The 18,606-nt window shown below is 37.4% G+C and overlaps 1 protein-coding gene across 1 annotated transcript in view; it reads right to left on the reverse strand.

Annotated features, from left to right (window-relative positions):
• Window positions 1-15,021: 15,021 nt before the first annotated feature.
• LOC124592325 (uridine 5'-monophosphate synthase) overlaps window positions 15,022-18,606 on the reverse strand; it is a 90,718-nt gene continuing 87,133 nt past the window's right edge. The window contains exon 7 of the mRNA XM_047131824.1: window positions 15,022-16,733. Coding sequence (XP_046987780.1) covers window positions 16,420-16,733 — 314 coding nt within the window. The 3' untranslated portion in view covers window positions 15,022-16,419. The remainder of the gene's footprint in view (window positions 16,734-18,606) is intronic.

The following is an 18,606-nucleotide window of genomic DNA, read 5'->3' on the forward strand; positions in this document are numbered from 1 at the left end:
ATCATCTCTACTTTGACCATCATCAGTTATTTTTCTCCCCAAATAGCAAAACTCCTTTACTACTTTAAGTGTCTCATTTCCTAATCTAATTCCCTCAGCATCACCCGACTAAATTCGACTACATTCCTTTATCCTCATTTTGCTTTTGTTGATGACTTAAATCTATACTCTATGTAAAAAAAAAATTCTTCGGAAATGCTTTTCTTGCCATTGCAAGTCTACGTTTTTATATCCTCCCTACTTCTATCATCATCAGTTATTTTGCTACACAAGGAGTAAAACCCATCCACTACTGTAAGTATCTCATTTCCTAATGTAATTCCCTCAGTATCACATGGTTTAATTTGACTATATTCCATTATCCTCATTTTGCTTTTGCTGATGTTCATCTTACAGCCTCCTTTCAAGACACTGTCCATTACATTCTACTGTTCTTTCAACTCCTTTGCTGCCTCTGAGAGAATTACATCATCGACAAAGCCCAAAGTTTTATTTCTTCTACTCCCAATTTTTCTTAGGTTTCCTTTACTGACTGCTCAATACACAGACCGAATGATGTTGGAGATAGGCTACAATCCTGCTTCACTCCCTTCTCAACCACTGCTCCCTTTCATGACCCTCAACTCTTATAACTGCCATCTGGTTTCTGTGTAACTTGTAAATAGCTTTTTGCTCCCTGTATTTTACTCCTGCTACCTTAAGAATTTAAAAGAGAGTATTTTAGTCAACATTGTCAAAAGCTTTCTCTAAGCCCACAAATACTATAAATGTAGGTTTGGTTTTTCTTAAGCTATCTTCTGTGAGAAATCCAGGATCAGTATTGCCTAGTATGTTCCAACATTTCTACGGAATCCAGACTGATCTTCCCTGTGGCCAGCTTCTACCAGTTTTTTCCATTTACCATTCATCTGTAAAGAATTCATGTTAGTATTTTGCAACTGTGACTTATTAAGCTGACAGTTCAGTAATTTTCACACCTGTCAACACCTGCTTTCTTAGATATTGGAATTATTACATTCTCCTTGAAGTCCGAGGGTATTTCGCCTGTCTCACACATCTTGCTCACAAAATGAAAGTTTTGTCATGGCTGACTCACCCAAGACTATCACATGTAGATATGATTTTAGCCAGCTACCCAGCTGTCTTTGGATTTCATTGTGGCATACTTTCCCTACAAGCATCCTTCAATGAGATATGATTTTAAATTAGATTTAAAACTTGCTTCATTAGCTGTCGGACATTTTATGTCATTGGACAAATGATCAAAAATTTTTGTTGCTGCATACTGAACTCCTTTTGTGCCAGCGACAGATTTAACAATGGGTAATAAAGTTCATTTTTCCCCTTAGTGTTGCGGTACGTACATTACTGTTCTTCTCAAATTGTGATGGATTATTTATAATGGATTTCATTAGCAAATATATGTACTGTGAAGGCACAGTTAATAAGCCTGCTTGAGTTAGATAGATAGTAACATGTTCCATTGATCATTTTGCACAATAGACTGTAATGATGTGGAACAAGTCTCTATACATTCATATAACAATTTAATTCTAAGCATTCTTAATTTTTTTACAAAAAGAAAAAAATATGTACAAATTTAAGTTAGTAATTCCTACTTGCCACCTTCTACACATTACAATAATAGAAGAAAATCTTCTATGGAATAGGAGAAGTTGTGAAGGAGAAACTTTCTCAGTTTGTTATCAGCTTTACTTTGCTGTCTATCAGACATTTTATATCACTGGGTAAATGATATAAAATTTTTGATGCAGCATTTTGCTCCCCTTTTTGTGCTAAAGACAACCTTTATGTGGCGTAATGAATGTCATTTCTCCTTCTGATATTGTAATAGCATATCTCATTGTTCCTCTTGAGCTGCAATGGATTATTTACAACAAACTTCATGATGGAATAAATATACTGTGAAGCAGTAGGCAGAATGTTCAACTCCTCAAACAGATGTCTACAATATGACCATGGGTAACATCACGTCATTCTCACAGCACATTTTGCTGCAATGAAGACTTACCTTCTTAAAGATGAGTTAGCCCTGAACATTATTCCATATGACATTATTGAATGAAAATATGAAAAGTATGTCAATTTACTGATACGTATCTCTGCAAGGTCAGCAACGGCTCTAGGTGCAAATGTGGCTGAACTATTCCTCACCATATGTTACACTTATCATTGGTGTAGTGCCCCTATATGTGCAGAACTGAATATGTTGTACCTTTTTAAAATTAAGGGTGAGACCATTTGCAGAAAACCAGTCCATGATACATTGAAGAAATTTGTTTATCATTTCTTCTGTTTCTGTACGTATGCATGAATTGATTACAACACTGATGTCATCTGTAAAAAGAACTAATTCTGCTTGTTGTATACTAGGCAGAACATCGTTTACATATGTGAGTAACAGTAGTGGACCTAAGATTGAACCTTGGGGAAACCTACACATGATTTCTCCTGTCATAATTATGTCCCTGATTGCTTGAATTACTAAGTACAAATTACTGCATTCTTTTGGTTATGCCACGGCTATACCATCAATCCCATAAAATGTTAATTTATCTAAGAGAATACTGTGATTCACACAGTCAATGCCTTAGAGAGGTTGCAGAAAATACCAACCAGTTCTATCTTATTATTTAATGCTTGTCATATCTGCTGAGTGAACATGTAATGGCATTTTCAGTAGAGCATCCCTTCTGAAAGCCAAACTGTGATTTGCTAAGGATACTATTGTTGCTACGGTGAGATCCTATTCTAGAATACATACCTTCTCAAAAATTTTGGAGAATGTTGTCAGCAGTGAAACATGCCAGTAGTTCTTGGTATCTTTATCATCACCTTTCTTAAAGAGTGTTTTAACAATGGCATATTTCAGTCTGTCTGGAAAAATTCCTTGAGTTAGTGATGCATTACAGATTTCGGATAAGACATGGGCTTATTACATGGGAACAAATCTTTAGGCCGCTATCTGAAATACCATCAAAACCATACCTTTTATGCTGGCCGGAGTGGCCGAGCGGTTCTAGGCGATACAGTCAGGAACCGCGCGACCGCTACAGTCGCAGGTTCGAATCCTGCCTCGGGCATGGATGTGTGTGATGTCTTTAGGTTAGTTAGGTTTAAGTAGTTCTAAGTTCTAGGGGACTGATGACCTCAGAAGTTAAGTCCCATAGTGCTCAGAGCCGTTTGAACCATGTCTTTTATTTTTGAGAGAACATATAATTTTCTTAATTCCATAAGGAGAAGTTGGTGATACATTTATATGATTGAATTTTATGAGTTTCACTTTCAGCAAACTGCTTTGATTTTGGTCTTGAACTATTTGTCCCTATGCTTTCAACTATATTTAAAGAAATGATTATTAAATGCATTTTCTACCTGTGACACATCATTTATTGCCCTTCCATTCAGTTCAATAGTGCTGTTGTCTTGGTCTGTGGCTGGTTGTCCTGTCTCTCATTTCACTACATTTCGTATTGCCTTAAGTCTGTTGTCAGGAGTACTGATTTCTGACATTATGCGCATGTTCTTTGATTTTTCAATAACCTTTCTTAATAATTTTGAGTACTTACAGTGGTGTGCAACTACTGCAAGATCCCTACTTGTTCTTGCCAAAAGATACATTTCCCTGTTCCTATCGCAAGACATTTTAACCCCTCCAGTTCAAGTTTCATAAATATATATTCCAAACATGGAGCATTCTACCCTACGTGCTGACTCCCACTCACATGCTACATCAATTGTTGATATGACTATTTGTTGTACAGAACTGACTGTAGAGTATTTTTCCGAAATTTAGGGAGTTCATTTTCATAGGACCACTTAATGCTTCTTTGGAAAGTACCTTTACCAAGTCTTCTGTTGCTTTCTCCCTAATGAGATTTGTTATAACACTAGCATCATCTGCAGAAAGTATCAATTTTGCTTGTTGAATGTTAAGTGGAAAGTCATTTACATCTATAAGGAATAGGAGTGGCCCAAAATTGAACCGTGTGGTACTCCCTTTGTCATTTCCCCCCCTTTTATTTTTGTTTACACTACTGAACGGTAGTCGCATTGTTCGTGTTGGTCATAGAAAATTAGTTTGTTCATAGGGCTATAACTTCAAAATATTAGCTCACCTTGTTACTTCTTTATAATTGTCAGTCTTGAGAAGCTTGGACTTCATTTTCCAAATTCTGCAGTACTCACGGGAAACCATGAGCACAGCAAAACACCCAATTTCAAAAATAAATATGACACTTCTCAAATTAATGTGACATATGTTCTTACTCTCAAATACAATGACTTCTTGTGTTAATATCTCTTTATAGGTTACATCGCAATAATCTCCATGTAAAATGTAAAACTGACAAAATTAAGATACAGCTACAGGCCATACACATTTCACAGATAATGAGATTCTTCTCTTATCTCTGATGACATCATCTGTATTGTCAAACGACACTTTTTCCATGGCACACCCCATGTCTCTATATTAGGACACTGCAACAGTGCGGAATAACAGTGCCTAGCATTGGTAAAGTTGCAACTGCTGTCTCGCCTTGAAGACACATAGCAGCCATCAATGTATCGCGTACACACACAAACAATGACAAAAACTTCCAAACAGTTTGGGAAATAATTATTCAACTAATGAAAATACTTACATATGTCGTGACTACCCACTCATAGGTGTTGGGTAACACACCGGTTTACCTAAGTGGTTTGTTATAGCACATAGTACAACGATTAATAGGGTGATGTGACAGATGCATTAGCAACCTCTTAGACCAGTCATCCCCAAGCTTTTTCGATTTGCAAATCCCTTCTACAGTGATTTGAGCAGGGTGAACCACTGACTTTAAATATACATACAGTAGACATACATTAAATTCAAGCAAAAGGTTTAATAACCTTGAATTAACCCTTACCAATTAAAACCTAAAGTACTCTTGTTACAACTTAAAAGTTACACAATGTGTAGGCCTGGCACATACAAGTTTTCATTTATTTACTCACCTCTTCCTTGGAATTCAGTGAGAAGGTTGCACCTGCTTTCCGTGGCACAGAGCTTCAAAGTCAGCAACCACAGAAGTGAAACCAAGTCTCAAATCACTTTCAGCACAAAGTCTGTTTCCATGTTTATTTTTTTAAATAGGCATATGAAGAAAACAACTTTTTGCACAAATTTGTGGATAATGGCTTTAACACTGGAAACTGCTTTAAAATTCACCAAAAATCAATTAACAACAAACATTTAGAACTTTTTTGCAAGTAAAAATCAGTGGAATTTCAAAAATGTTCTTTTTCATTTACACTTAATGTGGAGTCTAAAATAGTCGACTCTTCGAAGGGATTATGAATCCAACTGTTATTGGAAATATTCTCCAAAAGGTTTTTCCAAATCCCTTTAAATTTTCTTTAACCACAGTCTTGCCATTTTCTTCCAAGGAAAGATGATTTTCCGCAAGGAAGTTGTGAAGGGTACGAAAGTACTCCGTTCAATTCCTACTGAAATACATTTCCCAAAAATTAAGTTTTTTAATGAATGATTTGATAGGGTGCACAATATAAATGTTTGTATTTGACCCCTGCAGAGAGAGGTTTCAACTGTTAATTTTTGAGAAAATATCCGCAAATAAGCTAAATTCTGAAGCCAGATTTCATCTTCCATGCACTTTACTTTGTGAAAGGCATGACTGGTAATAAAAATGTAAACTTTGTCTTCAAGCTCATACAGTCTGGAAACAGTTCTACCTAGAATAGCCGCCTAACTTCAGTGTGAAACAGTTAACACTTATAAATGCTTCCCATTTCCTCACAAAGCACTGCAAAGATGCGGGAATCTGTGGAGTGAGCATTAATAAAATTAATTATTTTCACTGCATCATCCAGCACATATTTCAATTCATACTGCAAGCGTTTAGAAACAAGAGCTTGTCTCTGAATGCAATACTGGGTCAAAGAAGCATTTGGTGCTACCGATTTTACTTTGGCAAAAAGCACAGCTCAGCATCCTGTCATACATTCCGCGTAAGCCAAACAAATGCCTACAAAGCGAGTCCAGCCTATTGAATTTTCCCGAAAGTATTCACCAGTGCACTTAAATATATCTCCTCCTGTAGGTCTCTTTCAAGGGTCTGCAGAATAGTAACTCCTCTTCTACAGCCTCCCCATTAATATAAGGGACGAAAAGTAACAAAATGGCCAAACTGGCAACATCAGTCGATTCGCCAGTTTGAATAACAAAAGGAGGACTGGCACAAATTCTTTCCCAAATTTCATTTTTGACATAATCTGACACGTCTTTAATCCCATGGTTGACTGTATTGTCATACAATGGTACCATCCTGACTTTTCGTGAAAGTCTCCAAGTGTGCACTGTACTACATCATTTATACATGGAAACACTAACTCTTCATCTATTGAATAAGGTTTTGCAGTTTTAGTAATTCTGTAGCTAATATGATAAGACACTAAGAGCATTCCCATTGTCACTGAATGCAGTGGATATAAAGGTAGTTAAATCATTTTTCCACTCGTCAGCTTTTTGGGAAAAAAAAAAAAAAAAAAAAAAAAAAAAAAAAAAAAAAAAAAAAAAAAACAGCAGCAGATACAATTACGTGGGTGAGGTGTTTAGTTTCTAAATGACATCTAAATAGAGAAGGTTTCAGACTACCGTTGGTAAGCACATCACGACAAATAACACACTGGGATCTTGGACAGTCCTTGTCACCTATATACGAAAATCCAAACCTAGTGCAATTATCATTGTACTTTATTTTCTTTACCCACGGTTCACTTTTGTTGGATTGACACACGTCATTAGTAGCTGAGTGACCTGCTGACACAACACTAACTTGCAATTTTGTTAAACCCTGTTTCCACTTTGCAATCAGTTATACCTTTTAACCCTTCGGTGGGCATGCCTTTCATACTTCCATGAGGGGGCACATTGGGGCTTTTACACCGCTATTAGTATTACATTTTTAACCTAAGGAAAAATAATCTGTATACAATCGCCAGTTAGATTTTATTGGAGAAAACATAACATAACATAACATTACGTGGCTCTCTAAAAATAAAAGATTATTTATTTGTTACCTTCACAATTGTCTATTATTGTCATTGCAATTTATAACAAGCCAATATTCTTTATTGCCTTCATGGTTCTTTTAGTTATATCACTTAACTGCACTGATTCACATGAAAAGAAAGTAACAAGGGCACACATTACGAAATGGAGCACTCAAAATCCCACTCATGTTTATGATTTTGAATAAATTAGTCAACTTCCATCTGCAGCTCACTTTCACATTGCACACATTTTGTATCTATGACACTTTCTTGCATTTCACACATACTGTTTTGATCCTGTTGCTTCTATCCCTGCACATATGTAACAAATTCCAGGTTTTGTTGGCACCTTGGTCTTCTCTTCTTCACGCCTATACTTGGTCAAGAAGGCGTGAATATCCTTGGGAAGTGTCTCAAGCAATACTCGTTGATTCAAATGTTCTTCCATTAGGTCCAGAGAAAGATGTTTCAAAAAGATTCGTCTTCTTTCTTTATTATCAGGATTGTTGAATTTGAAAATAATGCTGGGATAAATGCAAACAATATCTAGATGTCTGTAGAAAAATGCAAGTGGCCATCATCGTGTTATTTTGGAAGTACTGTAGGATGAGCACATCTGATATACAGTGTCTACTCCTCCTTTGGTAGCATTTTAGTCCAAATTCACTCTTGATTTCTTAGTCTCTTGATCTATTTCATTTGTGTTGTGCCTTGCTGATAAAAAAAAAAAAAAAAAAAAAAAAAAAAAAAAAAAAAAAATCACAGCTTTATTGTTTTTAGGACCAGTTGAGACCTAAACAAAAATCTTCTTGGAAACCGAAGAGACATGACTGGACTTCTCAGGTTTTATTTGCTTGGAATTCTTGAGGTATTTCCCTTTTTTTTTCATGGTTCCCAAGAAAGTCAAACCTTTGCCGAGGAGATTTTCAGCCAGAGGGTAGGTACTGTAGCAATCGTCAGTCGTAAGTTTTCTGTTTGTTTTCTCAATTGGTGTTGTTAATCTTTGCACAATGTCATCAGGCTTGTTAGACTTCAGGTAGGGTCCTGGCATCTGCTTACCACAGTAAATTTCAAAGTTCAGCGTGTAAAATGTTTTGGCATCACACAAGGCATAAATCTAGAGCTCATATTTTGCAAGCTTATTAGGGATATACTGTGCAAATCCACAGCATCTTCTGAAAGGATGCAACATCTCGTCAATAGTGACAAACTTGCCGACACTGTAGTGAGCAAGGCAGTTGATGCCATATTCATGATGGGAGTCCCGAATAGATGCTAGTTTGTCACTTTCTTTTCTTTCATTCCGGGTACCCAGGTGGTTGAACCTAAGATTTCAAAGCAGAAAGCGAAAGCTCTAGTAGCTGAAGAGAGCTCGTAAAATAATCATTCCTGTACCATCTGCATCCCACAGTTCACATCAATTCGTGTGTCCTTTATACCTATTAGATATAATGCACCTAAAAGAGTTTTTATCTCTGGTTTTGTGGTGTCTGTGCAGTCTCGTTCTCTTGAATATTGAACTTCAACTCTTACTATTCTGGATGTATCAGTTTGTATTTTCCACAATGTTGTCAATCATCGCATCAGTAATAAATAGGTAAAACGCATGAATTTCTTTTTCCATAATTTCAGTACTTGCTTTTGGACCTGGCAAAACTTTTAGGATGTTCTTGGCCTTGGTTTTAGAAGAGGGAAGAGGTTCACTTATCCAAATAGTTTATCTTTTCCTACATGAAATCGGTAATCATGTTTTTAGTCTCCCCTCTTCAACCAGGTGGTCATCTGTTTCCTCTGTTGATTATTTGGAGTCACTGCTGTGGTTTTCTTCTTCAATAACTTCCTCTTCAGACTCAGATTCACATGAATCTGACAATTCTTGTAATTCCTCTTCTGACAATTCTAGCAATACTTTCTCATAGTCTTCAGGGCGTACAATAAGACGGTGCCTATCAAATGCCTTCTTTTTATCCATTTCCACACTTTTATGAGACCTAACAAAACATATTTTTTTTTTGTAAAAGTAATACATTGTAGCAAATCAATAACACCAGATATTACAGCAAGCATATTATTAAAGATCCCAATACCACAACAGATAAATGCAGACTTTGCAAACAACAAATAGAAACAATAGATCACATCACAAGTGGATGTACAATACTAGCAAATACAGAATACACCAGAAGACATGACAATGTAGCAAAAATAATACATCAACAACTTGCCATACAACATAAACTAATAAAACAACACGTTCCCACATACAAGTATGCACCACAAAATGTACTGGAGAATGATGAATACAAATTATACTGGAACAGAACCATTATAACAGATAAAACAACACCACATAACAAACCTGACATCATACTCACCAATAAAAAGAAGAAATTAACACAACTAATCGAAATATCCATACCCAATACAACAAATATACAGAAGAAAACAGGAGAAAAAATTGAAAAATACATCCAACTGGCTGAGGAAGTCAAGGACATGTGGCATCAGGAGAAAGTTGACATTATACCAATTATACTACCAACTACAGGAGTCATACCACACAATATCCACCAGTACATCAACGTAATACAGCTACATCCAAACATATATATACAACTACAGAAATCCGTAATTATTGATACGTGTTCAATAACCCGAAAGTTTCTAAATACAATGTAACATATACCATACAGTTAAAAGGAAGTCACGCTTGATGAAGATCCGCGTCACTTTCCATTTTTAACCAGACCTAAGGTCTGAGAAAAATAGAAATAATAATAGTAATAATAATAATAATTATTATTATTCTATTATGACAATGCCGCAGAAACTAAAGAAACAGTAACAGGCCTAACCTCAAAACCTGCCATCATGGAAAACGACTTTGGCGACCCCTTGAAATATTTAGTGAACCCCCATGGGGTTTGCAAACCACAAGTTGGGAAACGATGATCTAGACCAGTGGTTCCCAATTGTCTGTAATTACCCCATCAGGGGCAAAATGAAATTTTCTGAGGGGTAGAAACTAAGCGATTCAGTTCTGTTTCAGCCACAACACTACATTAGTTTCAAAAGATTGTTACTATTATCACAATTTTGTATGACTAATACTGATTATATAAGTTACCAGTAATTACTTTTTCTCAGTTAGTAGCATTAATGTGATGGAGGTTACAGGTCCCTCATATAGTCCAACCCCTACGCAGATATGTTGTGCTTTGTCCAATTCATTGCTGATGATAAAAATGAGACACATATGTAACAAACACTCAATATCTCAAGAACATGTCTTCTCCTAGTTGTAGATAGTACCTGCAGTACATAAGGACTAACTATAGTGCTGTACACCACCACCACCACCACCACCACCACCACCACCACCACCACCACGGTAGCAGAGTGGTCAGCACGACAGAATGTCAATCCTAAGGGCCCGGGTTCGATTTCCGGCTGGGTTGGAGATTTTCTCTGCTGAGGGACTGGGTGTTGTTTTGTCCTAATCATGATTTCATCCCCATCGATGCGCAAGTCGCTGAAGTGGTGTCAAATCAAAAGACTTGCACCTGGCGAATGCTCTACCTGACAGGAGGCCCTAGTCACACGAAATTTTACTACTACTACTACTATTATTATTACTAGTGGCTGTGGTCAGATGCGAAGCATTAACAGCCTTTAGTCTTCCAGTTTCTGCCACTTCAGAAGTAAGGGGGTGTGATCAAGTGATTTATGAACAGTAAGTAGTATAGTGCACATGTTTTAAATTGGTTGGTTTAAAAGGAGTTGCAGAGTGCAGGTCAAGCAAGTGTTGCAATGGAGAGGAGTAATGCAGCAGAAGTATGTATTGCAACAATGCCCAACCTCACTGTGGATAGTTAGCTTTCTTATCAGATAAGGAGTTTTGTGTAACATGTGAGGCACCACAAATTCCTTTGTCGTTCATCCCCCCCCCCCCTCCTCTCTCTCTCTCTCTCTCTCTCTCTCTCTCTCTCTCTCTCTCTCTCTCTCACTCACACACACACACACACACACACACACACACACACACACACAAAAAAAAAATATCATTCACCTTTCCTTATTTTGAAAATAAAAGTGTTTCAAGAAAAGTCTTTCATTCTACAGCTTAGTAAGGTACTAAAGTTGGTGACAATGTGTGGGACAGGGCAGAGGGTGGAGGGAGAGGAGGAGGGTGCGGCAACAGACAGCAGGGGAGGAGGGGGGAGGGAGAGAGGGGGGGGAGGGAGAGGGAGGGAGGGAGGGAGGGAGGGAGAGAGGGAGAGGGAGGGGGGGAGGGAGAGAGGGAGAGGGAGGGGGGGAGGGAGAGAGGGAGAGGGAGGGGGGGAGGGAGAGAGGGAGGGAGGGAGGGAGGGAGGGAGGGGGAGAGGGGGAGAGGGGGAGGGAGGGGGAGAGGGGGAGGGAGGGAGGGGGGGAGAGGGGGAGGGAGGGGGGAGAGGGGGAGGGAGGGGGAGAGGGGGAGGGGGAGAGAGAGAGAGAGAGAGAGAGAGAGAGAGAGAGAGAGGGGGGGAGAGAGAGAGAGAGAGAGAGAGAGAGAGAGAGAGAGAGAGAGAGAGAGAGAGAGAGAGTACAAACTAATGTCTGACTGCACTCAGGTAATGGTCTAAGAAAGGTCGGGAACCACTGCTCTAGACAATAAACAAAGCCAAATAACTTAAAAGCAAACATGCATTCAGAAACCTAACACCAACATTATCAGCAATTTAATTAGCAGTAAAGTCACAACTTCAAGGGTATTTTCCCTGAGCACACAGTAAGACTCTTCCTTTCTCTCAACACTTTGTGCCAAGGTTAATCAGCTGAATTACCAACACGGACATAACATGTCTTCATCCCATTTAATTAGTTTCTCCTACTTGTTGACTGGCACTACATCTACATAAAATGTGAATGCTGCACAAATTCTTCATTTTCTTGTTCATATACAGTGATACACTTGATACAAAGCCGTATGCAAGAATGAATACCAACCACCACTTAATCATTCACTTTTCTTCTGGGTAATGCTAACACACTACATTTACTGGTGATCAGAAACTTTATTTATGTAAACACCTGTGCATGAAAATGGTTTAAAAACTGTGTCTGTGGTGGATGTGCTAACAAATTGTAGGGAAAAGAAATTTTCATGTCCTAGAGGTTCATCTCAATACTATTTATGGTCTTTGAAACTGGTTTACCTAAATAATTTATGTAACACTGAAAAAATATGTTGTATTTTTATTTTGTTTATTCATAATTAAAATGGAATTTCAAAATATTACAATTTCAGGCACAATAGTACAGTCTTTCAGTAGTCAGTACAAAGATGTGTTTTAAAAAATACAGTTAGAAATTATTGCAATACCCAATATCAATTCCATACAGGAGCGCACAACTGATATACTTACAATGAAAAAATTTATGTTGCCCTTAAATTTAAGCAACTGTACGTTATTAGAAATACCTGAGCATTTATTCATTAAGTGCAACATTTTTCTGAAATTGTACAGCTTATTTTCAAGCATTACAGTTACTAAGGCATTACTAATGCAACAATTCCACTTTTCTTAAAGTATGAGCACTACAGGCAGTGATACTCTTAGGTCATTTCATTACACCTGTTAATATAAGCTCTTTAATCACGATTTATTTGAATACACACACACACATTATGTGCTCAAAAATCAAATGATTTTAAAATTTATGATACAGTTACAATTTAATTTCACTGGCTGCATAATGTTATGGATCTGCACAATAAAGTCATGAGGTAAGAAAGACAGGTAATTTAAACTCTTTACTAAATATAATTTAATTGGTTTCGATCATTCAGAAAGTACATTTTCAAAGTAATTAATTATTTCTACTCAAAATTTCACTTTTCAATGCACATGTAAATTAAAAACTTCAAAACAGTACGAGAAGAGAACCGATATGTGATTTGATTACAATGAGAGGAAACTGCTGCACCTACATGTGATGTTACTTTTATCCCTTGTGCTCTCCCATTAACATTACAGTGGGACTGAGATGTTGGTCTGAGTGGGGAGGTGGAAACTAAGCTTAATATGGTCACAAAATGACATGCAGCAAGTAAGACCATTGGCAATAAGTCATCAAACCCACAATCCATGAAGTAATATCGATGAATGTCATAACGAAAGATTTGCCACTTATACACCAATACCCTAACAACATCAAAACAATTAAGTTAAGTCCACTGATGGAATGCTTGTGTTATTAATATTTAGTTTTTAAGTATATTAAAATACCACGCACTTTTAAGACAATCTGTGTCAACCTCATGCACTGACAGCAATGGGAATGCAGTTTTTTTTTTTTATCTGCCAATATGAGGACAATCTAGAGTTGAGATTTTCATCCATGTACCTTCAGTTTTCACTGGAAGTTTCCCTTTAACTGTCTGAAGAGTAAACTTAGTCTAAGTAGGAAACCTCACTAGGGAATAAGAATAAAAGAATTCCTTGTTCTAGGCAAATACAGTGTGCAACCACATCATACCACCACATGCATTACTCCACTAACACAACAGAAAATGGGTATCTGAACACAAATTGTGTTTATAAAAATACTGCTTACGAAAATAGAATTTTTTAACTATTCATAAAATCTATGTTTTCATTTTTCATACATGAAAGTGAATAAGAATGTTTGAAAATGGCCACAATTTATAAAAAAGAATACAATAAAAATCTTTCATTTAAACAATATAAAAATCTTTTATTTAAACAACACATATAAAAGATTTTTCCTTTTATTTGTCTGGTACCTCTTTTCAAAAGCGAGGAGGTTATCTTTACTCTGGTCTCCCTTATAAACCACAGCTGCCCTAACTACAGAAAAAAAATCTTTGTGGAATGTTAGCTTGCAGACTACACAAGAATTATAGTAAGTGCTACCACCTCGTAAATTTCTATACTTAATGAGCATCAAAATCCATCTCAAAACTTAAAAATACTAATTACTTGTGAGGCAATGCAGATTTAAACAACGTGAGAAATGGATGATAAAAGGACAACATGAGCAAAAATCTAATACAGATACGAAACAATGAAAAATCCAGGATGGAATGCAACAATATTATGAAAAGGATAGTTGCTACTCATCATAGAACAGACATGCTGAGTCGCAGATAGGCACAACAGAAAGACCATCAGAAAGTGCGCTTTCAGTCTCAACAAGGCCTTCTTACACACACACACACACACACACACACACACACACACACAGAGACAGAGAGAGAGAGAGAGAGAGAGAGAGAGAGAGAGAGAGAGAGAGAGTTGCCGTGGTCAGGCTCCTGCGTCACTCTTGCATGTTATTTCCTCTACCCTCCCGTGCCACATGAACTTTTATCTCATCCTACCAACCCCTCTCCACCCCCACTCCTTTTCCTCTCTATTCCAATTTGCACCTACTTACTTCACTTAATCTAGTCACATCTGCCGTCCCCCTTTCCACACTTATCTACCCACAGTACTGCACAACCCACATTAATATCTCTTAATTTATTTTTCTCTTTGATTTCATTGGGTCTTCATGGCAATTTCAGTTGGTTTCTGTCTTTACTATCAGCCTACTCCCTCAGATTTCATCTTCTTTCCCCTTACTTCACTCATTCCATCCCTTTCATTTTTTCTCCGCCTGTTTGGGTGTATTTTTGTGAATTTTTTTTGACGTATTTCTATGTTATTTACATAGTTTTATCCTCCACCTTGGACCCTTGCTCCTTCTATCTGCATCAATACAGAAAAGTTTCCTTGTCCCTAGCCAGAAATCAGTTCCACAGGCTGCTCCTGTATAAATTTATTATTGAGTCTGGCCTCAGTGGCCAGACTGTGGTTGTGTGTGTGTGTGTGTGTGTGTGTGTGTGTGTGTGTGTGTGTGCGCACGGTGGGGTGGGGTGGGGGGGTGGGGGGGGGGGGGAGAGTTTGGGGGGGGGGGAGGGAGCCAAGCGCATTTGCTTGTGTTGTCTATTTCTGACGAAGGCCTTGTTGGCCGAAAGCTCACTTTCTGACAGTATTTTTGTTGTGCCTATCTGCGACTCAGTATGTCTGCTATATGGCTGGTAGCAACTATCCTTTTCATACAATATTTTTGTAACACAGATACAACATTCATATGAGAAAATAAATATTTTATCTACTGGGATATATAATGGTCATGTTCGGATCAGATATTTGATTATAATGAGATTCTTGTGGCAAAAGATGAGCTTTACACGATTGCCAGCCAAAATAAGTTAATCACTTCCTATGAATATGAAAAATAACAAATATTTCTAGTGGGTGAAATATTCAATTGGTAATCATTCAAAATCTACAGCCCAATGACAATACGCTATTTGAATATTAACAGCTTATAATTAATTCTGAGGTGAGAATACAAATACTCATGAATTTATGAGTAGTACAGATACAAAATGACACTGTGGACTTCACAATGAAAAAATATAAATAAAAAGTATTGCAATATACAGAGAAGGTGGCCCCACAAAATTGTGTCCAAAAGAATGGCCCTGGTACAATTCTTTCTGAAACCATGTGATTCAGTAGTACTCAGTTTTCACATGACTAAGAAACTGCATACACATATTATGACACATGAGAGAAATGGAGATACCACTTCAACCTTCAGTAAGAAAATACTGTGGTGTTCAAACCTACAGTTGACAGCAACCTTACCTTTCAGAATTTAATGTTAGGAATTCTGTGCTATGTTACCAACAATGTTTGAAAGTCGGTCTGCCAGAACAAAGCAATCTAGCTATAGCTATTTATAGGGTATAGACCTAACAGGAATTTGATGAAAGAGGGGAGAAGAGTGGAATGGAAGAGAGGAAGACCAAGTGAAGGTAATGGTGAAGAAATCTAATTCGAAAGCATTGAGAGTGGTTATTAACTGTTCAAGTAATTATACCTACAATAACAGCAATATATACGCATCACCCTTTTTCCAAAACAAAACATTAATATACAGAAATTTTAGACTTTTTATCACCACAGTATTTATGTTTATACATAGACAAAACTATAAAACAGACTTGAGACCTAACAGGTGTTTTCTTAACAGATCTGATTAAAAAATAAGAGGAGCAAGGTTCATCTCATGGCACAACTGCTGCTTTTCAAATTATTGACTATGGATCCAATGGGTGAATTATTCAATTATTAATCATTACAAAATCTTAAATCCAATGAGGGTGAACTATTTGAAAATAACAGAATATAATTAATTCTGAGGTGGGAATACAATATACTTCAAATAATACTTAAGGTTTTTACAAAACATTGGAGATTGATAACACTGAGTGTTCCATTATCTCATTTATTCAGTTTGGTCACTTATTTTTATGCGCTGTTCATATGCATTCCACAGGCGTGAACGTATTTCAGATGCAGAGGCCACAGGGTCATCACTGGCTGATATAGCTCTCCCAGCCACGACTACATCTGCACCTCTTACCAATACAATATCTTCTGGTGTTGTATATTGCTGCCCAAGGCCGTCTGTTGTTTTTCTTTGGCTTAGACTGACACCAGGTGACAACTGAACGATGCCTGGTGACTGCAGCAGGCGGGGACTCTGACAAACTATTCCACATACAAAATCTTCGTGTTTCAAACACATATCCAATGCATCTAAAATGCAAAATCAAACATGAGAAAAAATAAGACACGTTTATGATTTTTTTATGATTACTTGTTTCAAAATACACTTTAATGCTTCATTTATTATGAAAAAACTCAACCATATTATTTAATGGTGTTATTACTCTGTATATGCTCTGCAGATGATGATGAAATTGAAGAAATGTATGATGAGATAAAAGAAATTATTCAGGTAGTGAAGGGAGACGAAAATTTAATAGTCAAGGGTGACTGGAATTCGAGAGTAGGAAAAGGGAGAGAAGGAAACATAGTAGGTGAATATGGATTGGGGCTACGAAATGAAAGAGGAAGCTGCCTGGTAGAGTTTTGCACAGAGCACAACTTAATCATAGCTAACACTTGGTTCAAGAATCATGAAAGAAGGTTGTATACATGGAAGAATCCTGGAGATACTAAAAGGCATCAGATAGATTATATAATGGTAAGACAGAGATTTAGGAACCACGTTTTAAATTGTAAGACATTTCCAGGAGCAGATGTGGACTCTGACCACAATCTATTGGTTATGACCTGTAGATTAAAACTGAAGAAACTGCAAAAAGGTGGGAATTTAAGGAGATGGGATCTGGATAAACTGAAAGAACCAGAGGTTGTACAGAGTTTCAGGGAGAGCATAAGGGAACAATTGACAGGAATGGGGGAAAGAAATACAGTAGAAGAAGAATGGGTAGCTCTGAGGGACGAAGTAGTGAAGGCAGCAGAGGATCAAGTAGGTAAAAAGACGAGGGGTAGTAGAACTCCTTGGGTAACAGAAGAAATATTGAACTTAATTGACGGAAGGAGAAAATATAAAAATTGCAGAAAATGAAGCAGGCAAAAAGGAATACAAACATCTCAAAAATGAGATCGACAGGTAGTGCAAAATGGCTAAGCAGGGATGGCTAGAGGACAAACGTAAGAATGTAGAGGCTTATCTCACTAGGGGTAAGATAGATACTGCGTATAGGAAAATTAAAGAGACCTTTGGAGAAAAGAGAACCACTTGTATGAATATCAAGAGCTCAGATGGAAACCCAGGTGGAAGGAGTATATAGAGGGTCTATACAAGGGCGATGTACTTGAGGACAATATTATGAAAATGGAAGATGATGTAGATGAAGATGAAATGGGAGATATGATACTGCGTGAAGAGTTTGACAGAGCACTGAAAGACCTGAGTCGAAACAAGGCCCCGGTAGTAGACCACGTTCCATTAGAACTACTGACAGCCTTGGGAGAGCCAGTCCTGACAAAACTCTACCATCTGGTGAGCAAGATGTATGAGACAGGCGAAATACCCTCAGACTTCAAGAAGAATATAATAATTCCAGTCCCAAAGAAAGCAGGTGTTGACAGATGTGAAAATTACCGAATTATATGTCACAGCTGCAAAATACTAACGCGTATTCTTTACAGATGAATGGAAAAACTGGTCGAAGCCGACCTCGAGGAAGATCAGTTTGGATTCCGTAGAAATATTGGAACACATGAGGCAATACTAACCTTATGACTTATCTTAGAAGAAAGATTAACGAAAGGCAAACCTACGTTTCTAGCATTTGTAGACTTAGAGAAAGCTTTTGACAATGTTGACTGGCATACTCCCTTTCAAATTCTGAAGGTGGCAGGGGTAAAATACAGGGAGCAAAAGGATATTTACAATTTGTACAGAAACCAGATGGCAGTTATAAGGGTCGAGGGGCATGAAAGGGAAGCAGTGGTTGGGAAGGGAGTGAGAGAGGGTTGTAGCCTATCCCCAATGTTATTCAATCTGTATATTGAGCAAGCAGTAAAGGAAACAAAAGAAAAGTTCGGAGTAGGTATTAAAATCCATGGAGAAGAAATAAAAACTTTGAGGTTCGCC

The sequence above is a fragment of the Schistocerca americana genome, chromosome 2, assembly GCF_021461395.2.
Source record: "Schistocerca americana isolate TAMUIC-IGC-003095 chromosome 2, iqSchAmer2.1, whole genome shotgun sequence".
Classification (NCBI taxonomy): Eukaryota; Metazoa; Arthropoda; class Insecta; order Orthoptera; family Acrididae; genus Schistocerca; species Schistocerca americana.